This window comes from Nannobrachium achirus (genome assembly GCF_963921795.1).
Source record: "Nannobrachium achirus genome assembly, chromosome: 16".
Lineage (NCBI taxonomy): Eukaryota > Metazoa > Chordata > Actinopteri > Myctophiformes > Myctophidae > Nannobrachium > Nannobrachium achirus.
The window spans coordinates 26,811,732-26,831,774 of NC_137823.1; the positions used below are offsets into that span (position 1 = coordinate 26,811,732).

The 20,043-nt window shown below is 40.7% G+C and overlaps 1 protein-coding gene across 4 annotated transcripts in view; it reads left to right on the forward strand.

Annotated features, from left to right (window-relative positions):
- The window catches only part of LOC308301302 (complement C1q tumor necrosis factor-related protein 3-like), a 76,156-nt gene extending 56,831 nt beyond the window's left edge, over window positions 1-19,325 (forward strand). The window contains exons 1-10 of one of the 4 annotated variants that reach the window (XM_080745237.1): window positions 5,839-5,916; window positions 11,608-11,633; window positions 11,897-12,098; window positions 13,237-13,278; window positions 13,436-13,477; window positions 13,635-13,676; window positions 13,852-13,893; window positions 16,383-16,424; window positions 16,592-16,723; window positions 18,448-19,325. In XM_080745237.1, the coding sequence (XP_080601363.1) occupies window positions 11,912-12,098; window positions 13,237-13,278; window positions 13,436-13,477; window positions 13,635-13,676; window positions 13,852-13,893; window positions 16,383-16,424; window positions 16,592-16,723; window positions 18,448-18,716 (798 nt within the window). In that variant the 5' untranslated portion in view covers window positions 5,839-5,916; window positions 11,608-11,633; window positions 11,897-11,911 and the 3' untranslated portion in view covers window positions 18,717-19,325. Of the gene's footprint in view, window positions 1-5,838; window positions 5,917-11,607; window positions 11,634-11,896; window positions 12,099-13,236; window positions 13,279-13,435; window positions 13,478-13,634; window positions 13,677-13,851; window positions 13,894-16,382; window positions 16,425-16,591; window positions 16,724-18,447 lie in introns of those variants that run through there. The other 3 variants (XM_080745236.1, XM_080745238.1, XM_080745239.1) reach the window with 3 other exon arrangements.
- Window positions 19,326-20,043: the final 718 nt, after the last annotated feature.

Sequence of the window (20,043 nt, forward strand, 5' to 3'; positions counted from 1 at the left end):
CCATGCCCCGCCCCCAATTTGCATATGTCGACTAAGCTCCTCCCCTTCATTTACATACGGTCGTCTGCATTTTTTACGCGCTGGAAAACCCACCTTAACGCCCTCATTAGCATAATGTATGCGAGCATAATGTATGCAAACCACGCCCACACGCATTTCCAAACCATGCCCCGCCCCCAATTTGCATATGTCGACTAAGCTCCTCCCCTTCATTTACATACGGTCGTCTGCATTTTTTACACGCTGGAAAACCCACCTTAACGCCCTCATTAGCATAATGTATGCGAGCATAATGTATGCAAACCACGCCCACACGCATTTCCAAACCATGCCCCGCCCCCAATTTGCATATGTCGACTAAGCTCCTCCCCTTCATTTACATACGGCCGTCTGCATTTTTTACGCGCTGGGAAACGCCACTTAACAGCCTCATTAGCATAATTTATGCAAACCACGCCCACACGCATTTCCAAACCACGCCCCGCCCCCAATTTGCATATGTCGACTAAGCTCCTCCCCTTCATTTACATACGGCCGTCTGCATTTTTTACGCGCTGGGAAACACACCTTAACGCCCTCATTAGCATAATGTATGCGAGCATAATTTATGCAAACCACGCCCACACGCATTTCCAAACCATGCCCCGCCCCCAATTTGCATACTTCGACTAAGCTCCTCCCCTTCATTTACATACGGCCGTCTGCATTTTTTACGCGCTGGGAAACACACCTTAACGCCCTCATTAGCATAATGTATGCGAGCATAATTTATGCAAACCACGCCCACACGCATTTCCAAACCATGCCCCGCCCCCAATTTGCATACGTCGACTAAGCTCCTCCCCTTCATTTACATACGGTCGTCTGCATTTTTTACGCGCTGGGAAACGCCACTTAACAACCTCATTAGCATAATTTATGCGAACCACACCCACACACATTTCCAAACCATGCACCGCCCCCAATTTTCATACGTCGACTAAGCTCCTCCCCTTCATTTACATACGGTCGTCTGAATTTTTTACGCGCTGGGAAACCTACCTTAACACCCTCATTAGCATAATGTATGCGAGCATAATGTATGCAAACCACGCCCACACGCATTTCCAAACCATGCCCCGCCCCCAATTTGCATACGTCGACTAAGCTCCTCCCCTTCATTTACATACGGTCGTCTGCATTTTTTACGCGCTGGGAAACGCCACTTAACAGCCTCATTAGCATAATTTATGCGAACCACACCCACACACATTTCCAAACCATGCACCGCCCCCAATTTTCATACGTCGACTAAGCTCCTCCCCTTCATTTACATACGGTCGTCTGAATTTTTTACGCGCTGGGAAACCTACCTTAACACCCTCATTAGCATAATGTATGCGAGCATAATGTATGCAAACCACGCCCACACGCATTTCCAAACCATGCCCCGCCCCCAATTTGCATACGTCGACTAAGCTCCTCCCCTTCATTTACATACGGTCGTCTGCATTTTTTACGCGCTGGAAAACCCACCTTAACGCCCTCATTAGCATAATGTATGCGAGCATAATGTATGCAAACCACGCCCACACGCATTTCCAAACCATGCCCCGCCCCCAATTTGCATACTTCGACTAAGCTCCTCCCCTTCATTTACATACGGCCGTCTGCATTTTTTACGCGCTGGGAAACACACCTTAACGCCCTCATTAGCATAATGTATGCGAGCATAATTTATGCAAACCACGCCCACACGCATTTCCAAACCATGCCCCGCCCCCAATTTGCATACGTCGACTAAGCTCCTCCCCTTCATTTACATACGGTCGTCTGCATTTTTTACGCGCTGGGAAACGCCACTTAACAGCCTCATTAGCATAATTTATGCAAACCACGCCCACACGCATTTCCAAACCACGCCCCGCCCCCAATTTGCATATGTCGACTAAGCTCCTCCCCTTCATTTACATACGGCCGTCTGCATTTTTTACGCGCTGGGAAACACACCTTAACGCCCTCATTAGCATAATGTATGCGAGCATAATTTATGCAAACCACGCCCACACGCATTTCCAAACCATGCCCCGCCCCCAATTTGCATACTTCGACTAAGCTCCTCCCCTTCATTTACATACGGCCGTCTGCATTTTTTACGCGCTGGGAAACACACCTTAACGCCCTCATTAGCATAATGTATGCGAGCATAATTTATGCAAACCACGCCCACACGCATTTCCAAACCATGCCCCGCCCCCAATTTGCATACGTCGACTAAGCTCCTCCCCTTCATTTACATACGGTCGTCTGCATTTTTTACGCGCTGGGAAACGCCACTTAACAACCTCATTAGCATAATTTATGCGAACCACACCCACACACATTTCCAAACCATGCACCGCCCCCAATTTTCATACGTCGACTAAGCTCCTCCCCTTCATTTACATACGGTCGTCTGAATTTTTTACGCGCTGGGAAACCTACCTTAACACCCTCATTAGCATAATGTATGCGAGCATAATGTATGCAAACCACGCCCACACGCATTTCCAAACCATGCCCCGCCCCAATTTGCATACGTCGACTAAGCTCCTCCCCTTCATTTACATACGGTCGTCTGCATTTTTTACGCGCTGGGAAACGCCACTTAACAACCTCATTAGCATAATTTATGCGAACCACACCCACACACATTTCCAAACCATGCACCGCCCCCAATTTTCATACGTCGACTAAGCTCCTCCCCTTCATTTACATACGGTCGTCTGAATTTTTTACGCGCTGGGAAACCTACCTTAACACCCTCATTAGCATAATGTATGCGAGCATAATGTATGCAAACCACGCCCACACGCATTTCCAAACCATGCCCCGCCCCCAATTTGCATACGTCGACTAAGCTCCTCCCCTTCATTTACATACGGTCGTCTGCATTTTTTACGCGCTGGGAAACGCCACTTAACAGCCTCATTAGCATAATTTATGCGAACCACACCCACACACATTTCCAAACTATGCACCGCCCCCAATTTTCATACGTCGACTAAGCTCCTCCCCTTCATTTACATACGGTCGTCTGAATTTTTTACGCGCTGGAAAACCTACCTTAACACCCTCATTAGCATAATGTATGCGAGCATAATGTATGCAAACCACGCCAACACGCATTTCCAAACCATGCCCCGCCCCCAATTTGCATACGTCGACTAAGCTCCTCCCCTTCATTTACATACGGTCATCTGCATTTTTTACGCGCTGGAAAACCCACCTTAACGCCCTCATTAGCATAATGTATGCGAGCATAATGTATGCAAACCACGCCCACACGCATTTCCAAACCATGCCCTGCCCCCCCCATTTGCATAAGTCGGCTTAATTTACATAATTAATGCGTGCGACGCCAACAAAACTCACTCGTTAAGTCAGACTCCTCCCTCTTGTTGAAACCACGCCCACTCGTTAATAGCAGATCTACAAGCTCACAACGCGTCTTGATGCGACGCGTTGTGAGCTTGTAGTTGAAAACACGCCCACTCGTTAAGTTCGACTCCACCCCTTGTATTTGCGTGTAATTAGCACGTCAGCGCGGTGACGAGAACGCTTGTCATGCGGCCTCATTTACAGGAAGGAAGGAAGGAAGGAAGGAAGGAAGGAAAGAAAGAAAGAATTTGCCTAAATGTGTGGGGTTCTTAACGAGGAGGCAGTAATTACGCACGCATGCATGCATGCACACACACTTTCTTTATTTATTTATTTATTCATGTGTTCGTTCATTCATTATATATTTATTTATTTATTTATTTATTTAAATAAATACTCTGTTAAATAAATACTCTATCCACAACTTTCCAACATCCCATAATGCATTGCGCAGAAGTTGGATGGAGCTTCCGTGAGCTTGTATGTGTTATTTAATACCAGTAAGCCAGACAGCGAGTTTGGAGACGGTAGCACGCTGCAAAGCGGAGTTATGGCTCTTTAAAGCCCAGCCGATCGATAGGCAGACGCCTGGGGGGGGGGGGGGGGGGGGGGGGGGGGCGGAGTCCAGGGGTCTCGTAAACAGTCGGGAAATAAATAAATAAATAATCAGTCTCGGAAACATAGTCGGGAAGTAAATAAATAAATAGATAAATAAATAATTAAACCAGTAAGACTCCCTAATATATACTGACTGCGTAGCGATTTGCGTGATTTTAGGGCAAAATCTGTAGGAGTAGTGTCCAAAAATGGGTTTTAAAAAATCCCTTTAAAAGAAGCCGGTAACATGACGGCATGAGATGCTTATTTTAATTGACAACACTCCTGTTAGTATAAGACTATACACACGGAGCACAACGCTAATGTATCACAGAGAGATATTGCAGACTGACCCAGTAGCCTAGTCACTGGTGCAAGACAAAATAAACAACTATGAAGAGAAAAGACCGAAATGTTTAATTGCACCGTCAACTTTTTATCAGAGCTCTGACGCTTCTCCCTCTCCCACAACAAAAACAGCCAAGCCAGCAGAACGTAATTAACCAGTCTCACTCACCTATTGCTGCTTTCAAACGCTGTGTATTGTTTTAAGTCCCAGGAGCATGGTTTTCATATCATGAATATGAACTTTAGATTAGTCAAAAAGCTTGTGTCAGTAATCCACGTGAATCCTGTATACATTGTGCAGGCTGCAACAACTCTTGACAAGTAGCCCAACACGCTTAAGCATTTCCTGTAACGGTGGATTTCAAAATAAGACCCTGCCGTAATATGATGATATATAAGCAATTGGTTTTATTTTTAAGTCGACTACTTACAGGAAGTAAATGGACTAAATTAGAATTACATGACACACTAGTCTAGACATGCTTGGCTGCGAGCAGGGAAGGACGCTTGTTGCACATTATATATTATACTGTATATCACTAGCGTCCACATGATGATGTTATGTTATTTTAGTTGTTGTAAGGATGCGACTATCATCAAAATGACTTAATATGCTATAAAAAATATAATATATGTAATAAAATAAAATAAATAAAAAATATATATAATTTTTCTTTTTTTCTTTTTGGGTGGGCACAAAAAACGAAATGGGTGGGCCTAGGCCTAGTCAGGCCCACCCATGGCTACGCCTCTGCAATAAACGAATAAAGCTCCTTTTAGTTGAGCTTGTACCAGTGAACTGTACTGTCATGAAACTTGTCATAAAGTCTTCAATCAATCAATCACTCGATAAAGGGATCAATACTGCATTAGATAAATAACCCACATTTACCCAAAACAGCTGATCCACAAGCCCACATGCAGCCTTGTAGATCGGCTGTTTTTATTGTTTTAGTTATTAAATTGTTTCCCCCTTTTTTCCCCCTGACTTAGTCTTTTCTAGGATCACCTTTTAGTTGAGCTTGTACCAGTGAACTGTACTGTCAATGACACTGTATACCTATGACAGTCCTATATCAATAATTAGTTCATTCGTGAATGACTTCCCTGTGGAAATAAGCCAAAAACATTACTAGGATCTCCTTTTAGTTGAGCTTGTACCAAATCATGTTTATTACGTATCTATCTATCTATCTTCCTAAGTCACATGCATTCACATTGCACTGAACGAACGCACGCACGCACGCTGCGCAGGTCAGCTCAGCAGCTGGCTTTTTTTTTTGTTTGTTTTTTTTGTAAAGCTCCAGCCAGAGTCAGGCGCCGAGGTGGGGGGACGGCACCAAGCCGGACTTGCGAGCCCAGGCAGCGGCCGAAGGCCGCTGCCCCCCCCCAACCCCCTGGAAGTGCGGTAGACTGCATGCCTCTAGAACCTATCAGTAGGTCCCCATCCATAGACGGCGCTGTAGCCAAGGAATTCTCCCCCAGTCACTCACCTGACACACCAGGAAGTGCAGTGCACCAGTCTGTGTTGGAGAAGCAACATGCATGTTGCACTGCTGCTGCTGCCTCGAGGTAGGAATCACTCATCTAGGGTTAAACTGCTCCACGTTGTCACAGTAATCATTGCTATAGAGTGTTTGTTCAGTAACAGTGTTAAACGGCTCTATATTGTGACAGGAATCGTTCCCACCGAGTCTTTGTTCACTAACAGTGTTACAGTGTGATATGAAAGAATCCACATGAGGGCAGTGTTTCCATTCTCAACTCACTGAGTTGAACAGAGGGCGGAACCCAATGCAATAACAAGTCCTACTAGAAAAATATTGTTCCTTCAAAACAATTGTGGGCTCGCTTCAAGCCAGAAAACAATGGCTATAAAAGCACAAAACGTCAAGATCGCAGGCAGTGCTCTCTTTGACGTTACTGACGTCAAAGATTGGTCCATTTTGTTCCAAAAATGTGTTGTGCAAAAGTTGACCCGCTGGTGGCGCTATAACAGGCCAATGTGAGAAGGTTGGTATCTGTTCCTTGACCTATTGGGAATGTGCTTGCAAGATTTCACGCACATCCCAGGCTGTGTTCATGATTTGAGGTGTTTTTGGCTTTGGCCACTTAATCGCTGCTTGCAGCTATATTTATTATTATTATTTTATAATTTTTTTGTGTGCACTTCATAGGCATGTTAGATAAAGGTCCTTAGATTGCGTGTAGAATGTTTCATGCAAATTGCAAAAAGAATCCTAGAATAAAAACGGGTTTAAGCGTTTTACAAACTGCTCAAAATGATATAGCGCCCCCCTTTGGCCATTTGGGGTAAGATTGGTTTCAGTGATATTTGAACTAACCCTCTACACTATTTTGTCATGAAAATGTGACTTTGCATGTATGTTTTAGAGGCAGAAGAATAATTTGCATAAAAATGCAATATTGTTTGAATTATTTAAAAAAGCATGTTTCAATGTTAAAGAAATCCGATCTGACAGATCTTTAGATATCGGTCCAAAGTTCACGTAAAAAAAGTTTTGTGCACGTGACGCGAAAATTCCAGAATAAAAGCGGGTTTACACGTTTTACAAACTGCTCAAAATGGCGGAAAATTGAAGGGCGGAGCTTACTTAACAACGACACAGATGTCTTCCGCTTGAGTCAAAGCACGCGTGTAACAAGTTGCATGTCTTCAAACGAAACGAGTCATGACTTATGGCCGTTTGAAGTTTGAATTTTCAGACGCTTCGTATAGCGCCCCCCTTTGGCCGATTGGAATAAAATTGGTTTCAGTGATACTTTGACTAACCCTCCACATCTTTGCCAAATGCCATGAAAGTGTAGCTTTGCATGTATGATTTAGAGGCCGAAGAATAATTTGCATAAAACCGCAATATTGATTGAATTATTAAAAAATTATATTTCACTTTAAAAAAAATCTGGTTGATCAATCTCACCGTATTGGTCCAAAGTTCATGTGAAAAAAGTTTCGTGCGCGTAACAAAAAAAAACCCAGGAGGAGATAGATTTTTACTGTTTTTCATATTATTCCGAATTGTGGGAGACCTAAAGGTCAGAGGTCAAAAGTTAGAGGGTAAAAGTTGTTCGGCATGAGGAGACGCATACGTGTATACAGGTTTCATGCCTGTACCTCAAACACAGCATGAGCTATACCTGTTCAAAGATCGCACTTTCGAAGGCTTCCTACAGCGCCACCATTTGGCCGATTGCTGTAAAAAGTAATAGCACACTTCACCACTGTAAACTGAACACATTGATGTTTTTATTTTCATTTTCTCACTAAGTATGTAGGAGTAGAAAGGAACCGAAAATCCCGTCTACTTACTAGATAAATAAATAACTAGAAAAATATTGTTCCTTCGAAACAATTGTGGGCTCGCTTCAAGCCGGAAAACAATGGCTATAAAAGTACAAAATGTCAAGATCGCAGGCAGTGCTCTCTTTGACGTTACTGACGTCAAAGATTGGTCCATTTTGTTCGAAAAATGTGTTGTGCAAAAGTTGACCCGCTGGTGGCGCTATAACAGGCCAATGTAAGAAGGGTGGTATCTGTTCCTTGACCTATTGGGAATGTGCTTGCAAGATTTCACACCCATTGCAGGCTGTGTTCATGATTTGAGGTGTTTTTGGCTTTGGCCACTTTATCGCTGCTTGCAGCTATATTCATTATTATTTTTTATTTTTTTGTGTGTGTGCACTTCATAGGCATATTAGATAAAGGTCCTTAGATTGTGTGTAGAATGTTTCATGCAAATTGCAAAAAAAAAAATCCTAATGGGTTTAAGCGTTTCACAAACTGCTCAAAATGATATAGCGCCCCCCTTTGGCCAATTGGGGTAAGATTGGTTTTAGTGATATTTGGACTAACACTCTACATCTTTGCCAAATGCCATGAACATGTTACTTTGCATGTATGATTTAGAGGCAGAAGAATAATTTGCATAAAACTGCAATATTCATTGAATTTATTTAAAAAAGCATGTTTCAATTTTAAAGAAATCCGATCTGACAGATCTTTAGATATCGGTCCAAAGTTCACGTAAAAAAGAGTTTTGTGCACGTGGAGCGAAAATTCCAGAATAAAAGCGGGTTTACGCGTTTTACAAACTGCTCAAAATGGCGGAAAATCGAAGGGCGGAGCTTACTTAACAACGACACAGATGTCTTCCGCTCGAGTCAAAGCACGCGTATAACAAGTTGCATGTCTTCAAACGAAACGAGTCATGACTTATGCCCGTTTGAAGTTTGAATTTTCAAACGCTTCGTATAGCGCCCCCCTTTGGCCGATTGGAATAAAATTGGTTTCAGTGATACTTTGACTAACCCTCCACATCTTTGCCAAATGCCATGAACGTGTACCTTTGCATGTATGATTTAGAGGCCGAAGAATAATTTGCATAAAACCGCAATATTGATTAAATTATTAAAAAATTATATTTCACTTTAAAAAAAATCTGGTTGATCAATCTGACCGTATTGGTCCAAAGTTCATGTGAAAAAAGTTTTGTGCACTTGACGCGAAAATCCCAGGAGGAGATAGATTTTTACTGTTTTTCATATAATTCCGAATTGTGGGAGACCTAAAGGTCAGAGGTCAAAAGTTAGAGGGAAAAAGTTGTTCGGCATGAGGAGACGCATAAGTGTATACAGGTTTCATGGCTGTATGTATAACACAGCATGAGCTATACCTGTTCAAAGATCGCACTTTCGAAGGCTTCCTACAGCGCCACCATTTGGCCGATTGCTATAAAAAATAATAGCACACTTCGCCACTGTAAACTGAACACATTGATGTTTTTATTTTCATTTTCTCACTAAGTATGTAGGAGTAGAAAGGAACCGAAGATCCCGTCTACTGATTGCCTGATAGATAAATAAATAATGACAATATCTAAAGTGTGCTCGCCTTATAGGCGAGCCCACAATGACAATATCTAAAGTGTGCTCGCCAGGTACTGGCGAGCCCACAATAATGACAATATCTAAAGTGTGCTCGCCTTATAGGCGAGCCCACAATAAAAGAAAAAAGGTTGTTGAAAAAACACAGCCTGCTCACGTATTAGGAGGGTAGTATGAGTCACCAGGAAAAATAACGGGTGTTTTTAATGAATCTATCATAGTTAAAATGGAGTTTGAAGTTACAATGGGTGTGTGTGGGGAGAGGCCCTGGAGAGGAGGGCAGGATAAAATTTACATCAAATGTCTAAATATTGAATCAAGCAAATTAAAATCTGTTCTGTAGACAATAAAATGACCAAAAGTGAAATATCCCTTTAATTCCTACTGTGGCAAGTTCCCACATCGTTGCTGTCGGCAGAAACCTCTCATCTCCATATTTTAACTTTCTGTGTTTTATCGTGAATTAACAGCCCTACTGATAAACAACAACACCTCGTTTCTTATTCCCATATGATACACAAAGAAATAAGACACACAAGAGGAAAACAGACAAAGGTTTACAGCACTCCAAGCAGGTCCCATGGTGGGTCTTTGTTACTCTTTCCTCCATTCTCTAACACATTGGTTCTCAACCTGTGGGTCGGGACCCCCAGGGGGGTCCCCAAATTATTTTGGGGGGTCCCCAGAACATTGTTTTCTCTCTCAACAGTAAACAAAGAACTATATGGTTATAGTGTATAGAGAGGGTTTCTGCACATTTCTAAAGTGACAATTTAAGGACTTAATACCTCTAAAATGACAAATTAAACATTGGCCAAATTGTCTAATATTAGAGGCAGAAATTGTGAAAATAGCCGATCTACATGCTCACAACGGCTATTTTCACAATAGAGCTGTGTTATACAAAATGTAATGCCTCAACTCTTAGTGCTCGTCAGGGTGGGGGGGTCCCCAGTTAAAATATGATTATATGACCCTGGAACCCTTTGATTGGTTCCCGAGAATATGACAAGACAGAAACACGTAGGGTCGGTTCTTGGTATATTTCCACTAGCAAGCAGACCCAAGCTATCTCTGTAGCCAGGCCTTAGAACCCAAACATGATCCCCTAGTCCGGGTAACCAAAGTTGGAGTGACCTATAAGTCAGATGAACCTCATACATTCAAAATTCAAAATCAGTGGCATGACACAATATTATGTATTGATAAAATGATATGATATTAACAACAAACAAATCAAATGTTCCTATCACCTACTTGATTGTGTCACGCAAAAGCATCAAAGGTAGCAGATATAGTGATTTGAGCTTGTAGATCTGCTACTTTTTCTATTTTTTTAATTCAAATCTTGAAAAGTAAGGGTTTTGGACATACTATGAGGTTTCCAAAATCCATCTCACAGATATATTAGTTAGCTATAAAAAGTACAGTAACTACATTCTTGTTCACACCAACTTATTTGTGTATCTTTATGTATACAGTATTTGTGTATAAATATTGATGTATTTGTGTAAATTAGACTTTGTGATTGTGGGGGATACTACCACCTCAGAAACAGATGTACAATCAGTGTAATATCACTTATATGCCAATATTTCATTTGTCTGACCAGTTGAAACACATTTAAACACATTTATCAGTCCATTTCTGAATTTTCAAATATTTGGGGGGCATTTTTAGCCCAAGGAATGTTTTTCATGCAAAACAAATTCTTGCAATGGATTCAGAAAACAACCCTAGTTTGACCCCTCACATGCTACTTAAAGCAGATGTGTTGGGGGTATAAGAGAATGGGCCCAAACATTTACCCCTATAAAAGAAATTGCTCAATAAACTGTATACCAAATGTCATACTTAAGCCAAAAAAGGCCTGTTGGCATCCATTCCAGACTATTTCTGCTTATCATCTTACACACCAGGGAGTGTTAATTTTGTGCAATAAATAAAGGCATAACCTGTATGAATGTGGGCATGAACCAAATAGTTTGATCATATGAAATAGTGGAAACGTTAGATATTGGCTAAATAGAGTGCTTAAACTCTGAGACTGTACAAACGGAAAAAGAATAATCCTATTGATAGTAAGTCAGTGAAACATAATTGCAGTGTTTAAGTTCAAAAGAGGGATTTCTCTTATGTGTTGTCAATTTACACACATTGGTAAATAATTAAGTTTTATTCTTTTTAAATGTTTACATATCAAAAGCCTGACAGTGAAGGACTCCTGGCCAGCCGGAGCATTTTCTCCATGTCACTTCCTGAATCTCTCTCCATGTTTCTCTCCACTGTACTATCAAATAAAAGGGGGTTTCTTCTTTAAACAAGTGCTTTTCTTTCTTTTCAAATCTTTTTATTCAGATTTTCAATGAAATTAGAACCCAAGGGTGAGTAAACAGTCTCAGGTTGCGTACATCACATTGGGAAGCATATTATACATTATGAGATTGAGAAACCCTTCCCCTATCCCCCTACCCCACCCTCATTCCCCAGGACGGTTACATGACTTCATCTTTCAAAATGCTATTCACCTTTTCAACAGCAGCAGGCTTTCCTACCCACTTTGATCCAAATTAAATATTCATGACATTGTGCCGCTGAGCTACATAAAGCTGCCGGACCATCCTGTCTGCTACATTCACATCCACAGAGTCACCACAAGAGGATGAAGGCTGCTGTTACTCTGCTGCTCCACCTGGTGGTGCTGTTGTCTCTGTCTGGGACAGTGGTCCAGGGAGAACCAGTCATCCAGTTAGATGGAGAAACCCTCTCCACCCCTCCGGCAATGGCTTCCATTTCGGAGCTGGGCAAGGCCATCGCCAGGATTAACACACTGGAGAAATGGAATGAAGGTAACATGATCTTGTCTTTAATAGATGTTTCTACTGAGAACAAACTGAGGACCCCAGTGGAAACAAGACATAGTCCTTTGTTGGGTTTAAATCCGCTTATTAGAACTTGTATTGAGCTGTACTGTCCTGTTTTTCTTTTCTTTTTTTCTCTCTGTGATCTGCTAATAAAGAATCAATCAGTCAATCAATCAATCAATCAATCAATCAATCAATCAGAAGGACATTAATGGCTTTCCAATCATTTTCATCTGTTTGATCTCATCGTTTGTGTGACCTCGCTAGTATATTTACTATAAACGATTAGGCTATTTAAATTAATTCAAATGTTTTAATTCATGTGTTTACACACAGCATTACAGAGTGACATGTTGACCCTGAAGACACAGATTCACTCCTGATCCAATGTTCCAACATTTGAAGAATTGAAGTAAATAGATGCATGGCCACAACAGAAAAAAAAAAAAAAAAAAACTCACACTGTAATCAAAGTGTCAGATGTTATGTTTAGTTTTGCTGTTGTTTAGCTTGGCCCCCCATTTACTTCGGTTCATCAAATACTGGAATATTGGATTATTAGCAAAACGTGACAAAAAAACGAAACAAAACAAAAATCTATTCAAGGCTTTGTGGGGTGTATAGGCATAACTGATGAAAATAAAAAGAATCACACCCAGCACAAAGTGACCATGCTATTTAGGTTAATTTCATTAAGCGTCCTGTGAAGTTTGGCCAATGTGACCCTGGCCATACAAACAGAATTCCATTGACAGTGCAGACAGACACAGGAGAAACAGACAAAGCCATAGCAAATCATTTTGAGGTGAACTACTCCTTTAATAAACTGTATGGTTCTGCTTAACATTTTGTCCTTTTCATTTTCTCTTAATGTGCCTCATTCTGTTTATGTTTATGATTTAAATGACTACAGTTTTAATTCATGTGTTTACAGCATTACAGAATGACACGTCAGCTCTGAAGACACAGAACACTTCTCATAAACTTTAGATGGTTCTGCTGAGAATAACTCAATAACTGTGTGTCCAGGCTTTTTGAAGTGTGACCTGACCTCACCATTTATATTTACTACATAAAGATTGTATTTAAATAAAAGTTTGCGTTGCAATTCCTGTGTTTACAGCCTTGCAGAATGACGTGTCAGACTTGAAGACACAGAACTCAGGTGAATTCATCTAACATAAACTTTAATAGGTTCTGCTGACAATAACTCCATAACTGTGTCCAGGCTTTTTGACATGTGACCTGACCTCACTATTTATATTTACTATATAAAGGTTGTATTTAAATAAAAGTTTGCGTTGCAATTCCTGTGTTTACAGCCTTGCAGAATGACGTGTCAGACTTGAAGACACAGAACTCAGGTGAATTCATCTAACATAAACTTTAATAGGTTCTGCTGACAATAACTCCATAACTGTGTCCAGGCTTTTTGACATGTGACCTGACCTCACTATTTATATTTACTATATAAAGGTTCTATTTAAATAAAAGTTTGCGTTGCAATTCCTGTGTTTACAGCCTTGCAGAATGACACGTCAGACCTGAAGACAGAGAACTCAGGTGAATTCATCTAACATAAACTTAAATAAAAAATAAAATGTCATATGCCGGTATGTGCTTCTGTTTGAGTGGAATCCTATGGGGAGACACAGGGCCACCCATGTACCCCATGTTATGATGTACTCTGTTTGTTTGATTTAAATAACTATTAAAGTTGTAATCCATGTGTTTACAGCCTTGCAGAATGACACGTCAGCCCTGAAGACACAGAACTCGGGTGAATTCATCTCACATAAACTTTAATAGATAACCACATAACATTACGTGTATCTGTATGATAAACATATACATTTCATGTTTTTTACACATGTATTTAAACCATATATATATATATATATATTAGGGATGCGAATCTCGACCACTGAGGCGATACGATACGGACCTCGATACACTGCCAGCGATACGATATAATTGCGATACATTGAAATCCTGCCGATACGATACATCGCGATCCACCCCTGTTCCCGATACGATGCGATACGATTCACGATTCACCACGATTCAAGCCCAAATCCCAAAATTTACAAAACATAGCGACTAAAAATGTATGACATTTAAATTCAAGGCAATTTATTGTTTCACTGTAGTACTAGGCTCTGTCTAACAACCCAACATAGGCCTATAGTATTCTGGGAGAACACAAAGCTGCTGGCTATTGTAGAATTGTTTCATAACTAATCATATAGAAGGCCTATGTCATTATTAGTAGGCCTATATGTCTTCAACTGGGAGTCAGGGACCCCAATCCAGGGTTATTACAGGGAGCCTGCCAAATATTTGCGTGATACAGTAGGCTATAATGCCTAGCCTACAGCGAGGGTCCCTGCTTGATCTCTGTCTGAGCTAAGGGGTCCTTGACCTGAAAAACAATAAAGTCCCTCCCTGGTTTGTATTATTATATTATATTATATTATATTATATTATATTATATTATATTTAATCCAGGATTATGCAATTTTTATAGCCAAAATGTTTTAAAACAGACCTACAAGCTCACAGCGCGTCGCATCCACGACGCATTGTGAGCTTGTAGGTCTGCTATTTTAGGTGCGACACCCTTGTATTGCGATGTATAAATCTTTCCCATGCAGAGCAGAACTAGCAGCAGAGAAAGTGAGAGAGTTGCTTGCATCAACAGGAAAGTTGTAGAACAGTGACAAATACTTTGTTTTAAACGCAAGCAGTAGTCCTACAACACCCAGCAACATTGTTGTTGTGTGCGTGCAGTTAATATAGCGCAGAAGATGATCTCAATCAATTGTCCGTCGGAGATTCGCTAAGAAACGGCTGTTGATTACATATCACTCGATCAGCCTGTGCTACTCTGTGACAACAATCAGCGCAGCGGACTTGGATGTTATAAAGCTAAGTACTGTACAACTAATCATGCATCTTTTTAACCCGTGGGGCTGCTAGTTCGTCTGTTGATTCACTCGCATTTTGCTGCACTGTCTGTCTCCCTGGTTGCCTGCATGCAGAGTGCAGATGTTGTCCGTCTGTCCGAGTCGCAGCTCGCGTTAAAGACTGGCTTTTGGGGAGGGGGTTGAACGGCTGATGATGGTGCATTCATGGCGCCTCGGAAACACAGGATAGAATGAAATACTATATGGAAGAACCGATACAATCGCGGAATGTACCGATCCAGACACTCACGGCACGATCCATCACGATTTCGGCCGTCTATTGTACCGGTAGACACTGAATGCACCGATTCAACCGTATCGCGGACGTTTGTATCGCGATTACGATCCGTACCGGTATATCTTCGCATCCCTAATATATATATATATATATATATATATATATATATATATATATATATATATATATATATATATATATATATATATAGTCAGGCCTGTGTGTGTATAATAATAATAATAAATTATCCATTTGTACACTCTCAGAGTTACAGACCTGTAAGGGTCCATTTGGTTCCTAAGTATTAATCATTTGGTTGGGAACCCCCTAAAGGTCCCTGGATGTGGACCCCTCTTAGAGAACCAGTTGTATACAGTTATCTGAAGTAACCATGTGAGATGTACAGTATTTGTCTCTAAATCATATTGTTTTGCATATTGGTTCATCAAATTTATCACAACGCTTTTCATTGGTTAAATATTCATAAACTATATATATATATATATATATATATATATATATATATATATATATATATATATATATATATAGTCAGGCCTGTGTGTGTATAATAATAATAATAAACCTTTATTTCTATAGCACCTTTCAAAACTAGGTTACAAAGTGCTTTACAAAGGGACACAGAACAGCAAAAGGACAAAGAACAAAACATACACACAAAAGGTTATAAGGTTAAAAAGAACAATGCAGAAAACAATGCATAGAAATAAATACATAGCTTGCATAATGGAAGAATACAAATACATAAGAATTACAGGAATTAGGGATTAAAAGCTAGTCTGTAAAAATGGGTTTTGAGGAGAGACAATGACCTTTTTAATATGCTGTTGTAGGCTGAGGTCTGGGTAAAAAATGACACCAAAGTTTCTAACTGTGGCTTTAAGTTTCTAAGGTTAAAACACCTGACAAAGCCACCCGGCGAAACGCGTTGTGCTCTTGCTTATTAAAAAAGAAATTAAGCATTGAATCCTGTCCATTGTCCTTCATTCATTGGTCCCTTCCTGAAAAGAGGCAGTGGGAAAATAACAATTAATTTGTTTACAGCCTTGCAGAAAGACGTCTCAGCTCTGAAGACAGAGAACTCAGGTGAACTCTTACTGTATTTACCTGAAGATTATTTGTATAACAGTCCTGTAAGTTCAATGAATAACACAAATTATACTTCAATAAAGTAAAATGTTCTCCTTGTTGAAATGGAACTTCTACCTCAATGACAACAAAGAGTTTCTGTTTCTGATTCCTGACGTTCACAGAGAAAAAAGTGGCTTTCTCTGCTTCACTGACTGGAGGAAACGGTGGAAATGTGGGACCCTTCAACACTGACACCAGACTGGTCTTCAAAAACGTAGTGACCAACATCGGCCAGGCCTACAGCTCATTTACAGGTACTGACCCTTCTCGTCTACACACTCTATCACTATCACTGTAGCATGGGTGCCAGCCTCCTCGCTCCGTTCCGTGATTTGTTTTGTCACTCCGCCAGGGACATGCTGGGCCCCTGATTCAGCCGGGGAAAAAGAGTTGTAGAGGCCCTCATTGCGCGCTATAGAAAGAGACCTCTCTCTATAGCGCTGCTGCTACTCAAAGATTTGCCATTTCAGATCATGACAAGTGACAAGCCAGTGGGCCAATTACATGAGTTATATTTCGCCATTGTCGGGTGGAAACCTTGTATGTCCAAAACCATTTTTAAAATGATTTAGTGAAAACAGCCGATCTACAAGCACACAACGCCTCGCGGTGCGAGGCGTTGTGTACTTGTAGATCTGCTGTTTTCACTACTTTTGTGCGACAGCCTTGTATGATGAAGCAGGGCTTTGCTTTGCGCAAAAATGTACAAATTTGAAACTTGGAGTTACGAGGTTTCTGTCTGACAGTGACGATTTACTTTGTTGGCCGCCCAGCCCCCAAAATGGAACGACGGCCGACATTTTTTTTTCTTTTTTTCCTAATGGCCGGCCTGGACCGGCTGGGAATGAACCGGCCGTTCGGGAGTTGTCCCGCTTTTCCCAATGGCCAGCACGTCCCTGCACTCCGCATCTCAACAAATCACAGAACGTTGCGAGCAGGCTGGCACCCAGACTACTATCACTGTAAACAGCACTGGTTCTCACACTGGATCATTTCAAGGACCCCCCGTTTGATATGCATTATAGGTCCGCACACAGACCCCCATGACTCTGAGAGGGTACAGATGGAACCAAATGGACCGTTGGAGGACAGGTCTGGACTAAAATAACATATAGGTATCTTATATTGATTCCAAATGACTGGCCGTGCTGTCTATTTGCAGAAATGCACCTGTTGTCCAGTTTTCCCAGCAGACCTTATAGCATGAAGAGGAGATAACAGCATAGGGCTTATGGTGTAAGTGAAGCATGTCTCCACGCTATGCTATGGGGTCATGTCCAGTTATTTGAGATCAATATAAGTAGGAAAAAACACTGATATGTTATTTTAGTCCGGACTTGTCCTTTAAGGGTCCATTTGGTTCCATTTGTACAGTCTCAGAGTTATAGACTTTTAAGTCCATTTGGTTACGTGTGTACACTCTGAGTTACAGACCTGTAAGGGTCCATTAGGTTCCATGTGTACACTCTGAGTTACGGTATAGACCTGTAAGGGTCCATTAGGTTCCATACACTCTCAGAGTTAGACTTGTATGGGTCCATTTGGTTCCATTTGTACACTCTCAGAGTTACAGACCTGTAAGGGTCCATTTGGTTCCTAAGTATTAATCATTTGGTTGGGAACCCCCTAAAGGTCCCTGGATGTGGACCCCTCTCAGAGAACCAGTTGTATACCGTACAGTTATCTGAAGTAACCATGTGAGATGTACAGTATTTGTCTCTAAATCATATTGTTTTGCATATTGGTTCATCATATTTATCACAACACTTTTCATTGGTTAAATATTCATAAACCCCACAAACACACTGAAACATGTTCACTGACAATTCAGATATATATATATTTTTTAACACATTGTGAAGTAGCTATTTTAGCAACTGTTGCATGACACTGTTCTACAACAAGGTAGGGTGTTAATTTGATCAACCTTTATTTTGAATTCTGCACTATTGTGTGTTTGTTGTGTTCTGTCATACAGGAGTGTTCGTTGCTCCGCTCAGAGGACTCTATTACTTCAGATTCACTGCTTATGATTACCGTCATTCCAGTATGGGTGTGAGACTGTACCATAACGGCACCAGGATTCTTTCGAATGGCCTATATTCAGATAGTTTCATGTCTAATGCATTGGCTGTAGAGCTACAGGAAGGTGATGAGGTTTACATGATTCTCCCTTCAGGTTGGGGGCTCTATGATAGCAGCAGTAAAGACACCACATTCACAGGTTTCCTGCTCTTCCCCATGTAGGACAGCAACACTTAATCAAACTAATAGATTTAATCTATTGTTAAAAAAGAATGACAAAAAAACCCCACTAAATTAGCCGATTTACAAGCTCCCAATGTGATGCGCTGTGAGATTGTAAAGTAGCTTTTTAAACAGTTTTTTGGCACAACACCATTGTGTTACAAAGTATAAAATAAAATAAAAACAATACGTTTAGTCTATTAATTGATTAAAAAATATAATTAAACACACAATTTGATTAATTGAATCAATATGTCTAATAAAGTAATTTGCAGACCTATTCCCTTGTGAGCAGAACAGCCTGTAAAACACAGTAACTAAGTACATTTACTTGAGTACTGTACTTAGGTATATTTAGTTGAGTAGACTACTTTGTCCAGTTCTGTACTTAAGTAGGCTATATTTAGTTGGGTACTTTGTCCAGTACTCCTTATTTCTCTTTCCTCTCATTGCTTTGGTTCATAGTTTTTCCCAGTTGGTGACGACATGACCATTTCATTAGTTGTTGAATGTTGAAGATGAATGTTTCACTACAAACACTTTAATACAATGTATCTGCTTGTGTGTGTTACAGTTACAATGTTAACGAAATAAAATGATCTAAATCAACCCTTATTGTCTCTGTACAAATTACAGTTAATGTATTTGATGTTCTTTATATCCATTGGTGCAATTTAGAGGCACTTGTATTATACCTGAGAATTTCAGTTTTTCAATTCTTTATAGGCTACTGTTACATTCACATCCACCTCAAGAGAGGATGAAGGTGCTGTTGTGTGTGTCTAGGACAGTGGTTCAGGGACAGGAAGCAAGCTTCAACCAGAGTCAGATGGAGAAACCCTCTGCAACTCTGACCTCTTACCTGAGAAAATGCCTAATGCCCCTCACTAACCCCCACCTCCACCCATTACAGTTTGCATGTAGAGAAAACCGATCAATGGACGATGTAGGCAACATAGCCTGCCAAGCACCACTGGCATCACCACTTCCAAAGAAAACTGATATACCAATGTGAGTATGAGTAACCGGTAGAGTCACCGGAAAGAAACTCGCAGAGATTTTTATTCTTGTATTTGTTTTACTGAGAATAAGGTTAGAAATAACTTTAGGATTACACATATCTTTCTGAGGTTAAGATTAGGAATAGGGTTAGGTTTTGGCACCGTTTTACTGAGGTTAAGGTTAGGAATAAGGTTAGGTTTAACCATTTAGGCATAGTTTACAGAGGTATATAAGGATATTAAGGATCTCAATGGAAAATAACAAATAAGCATTGCCTTACCTGAGTTTCCCTTTAGTTGACATTGTACCAGTGAAATGTACTGTC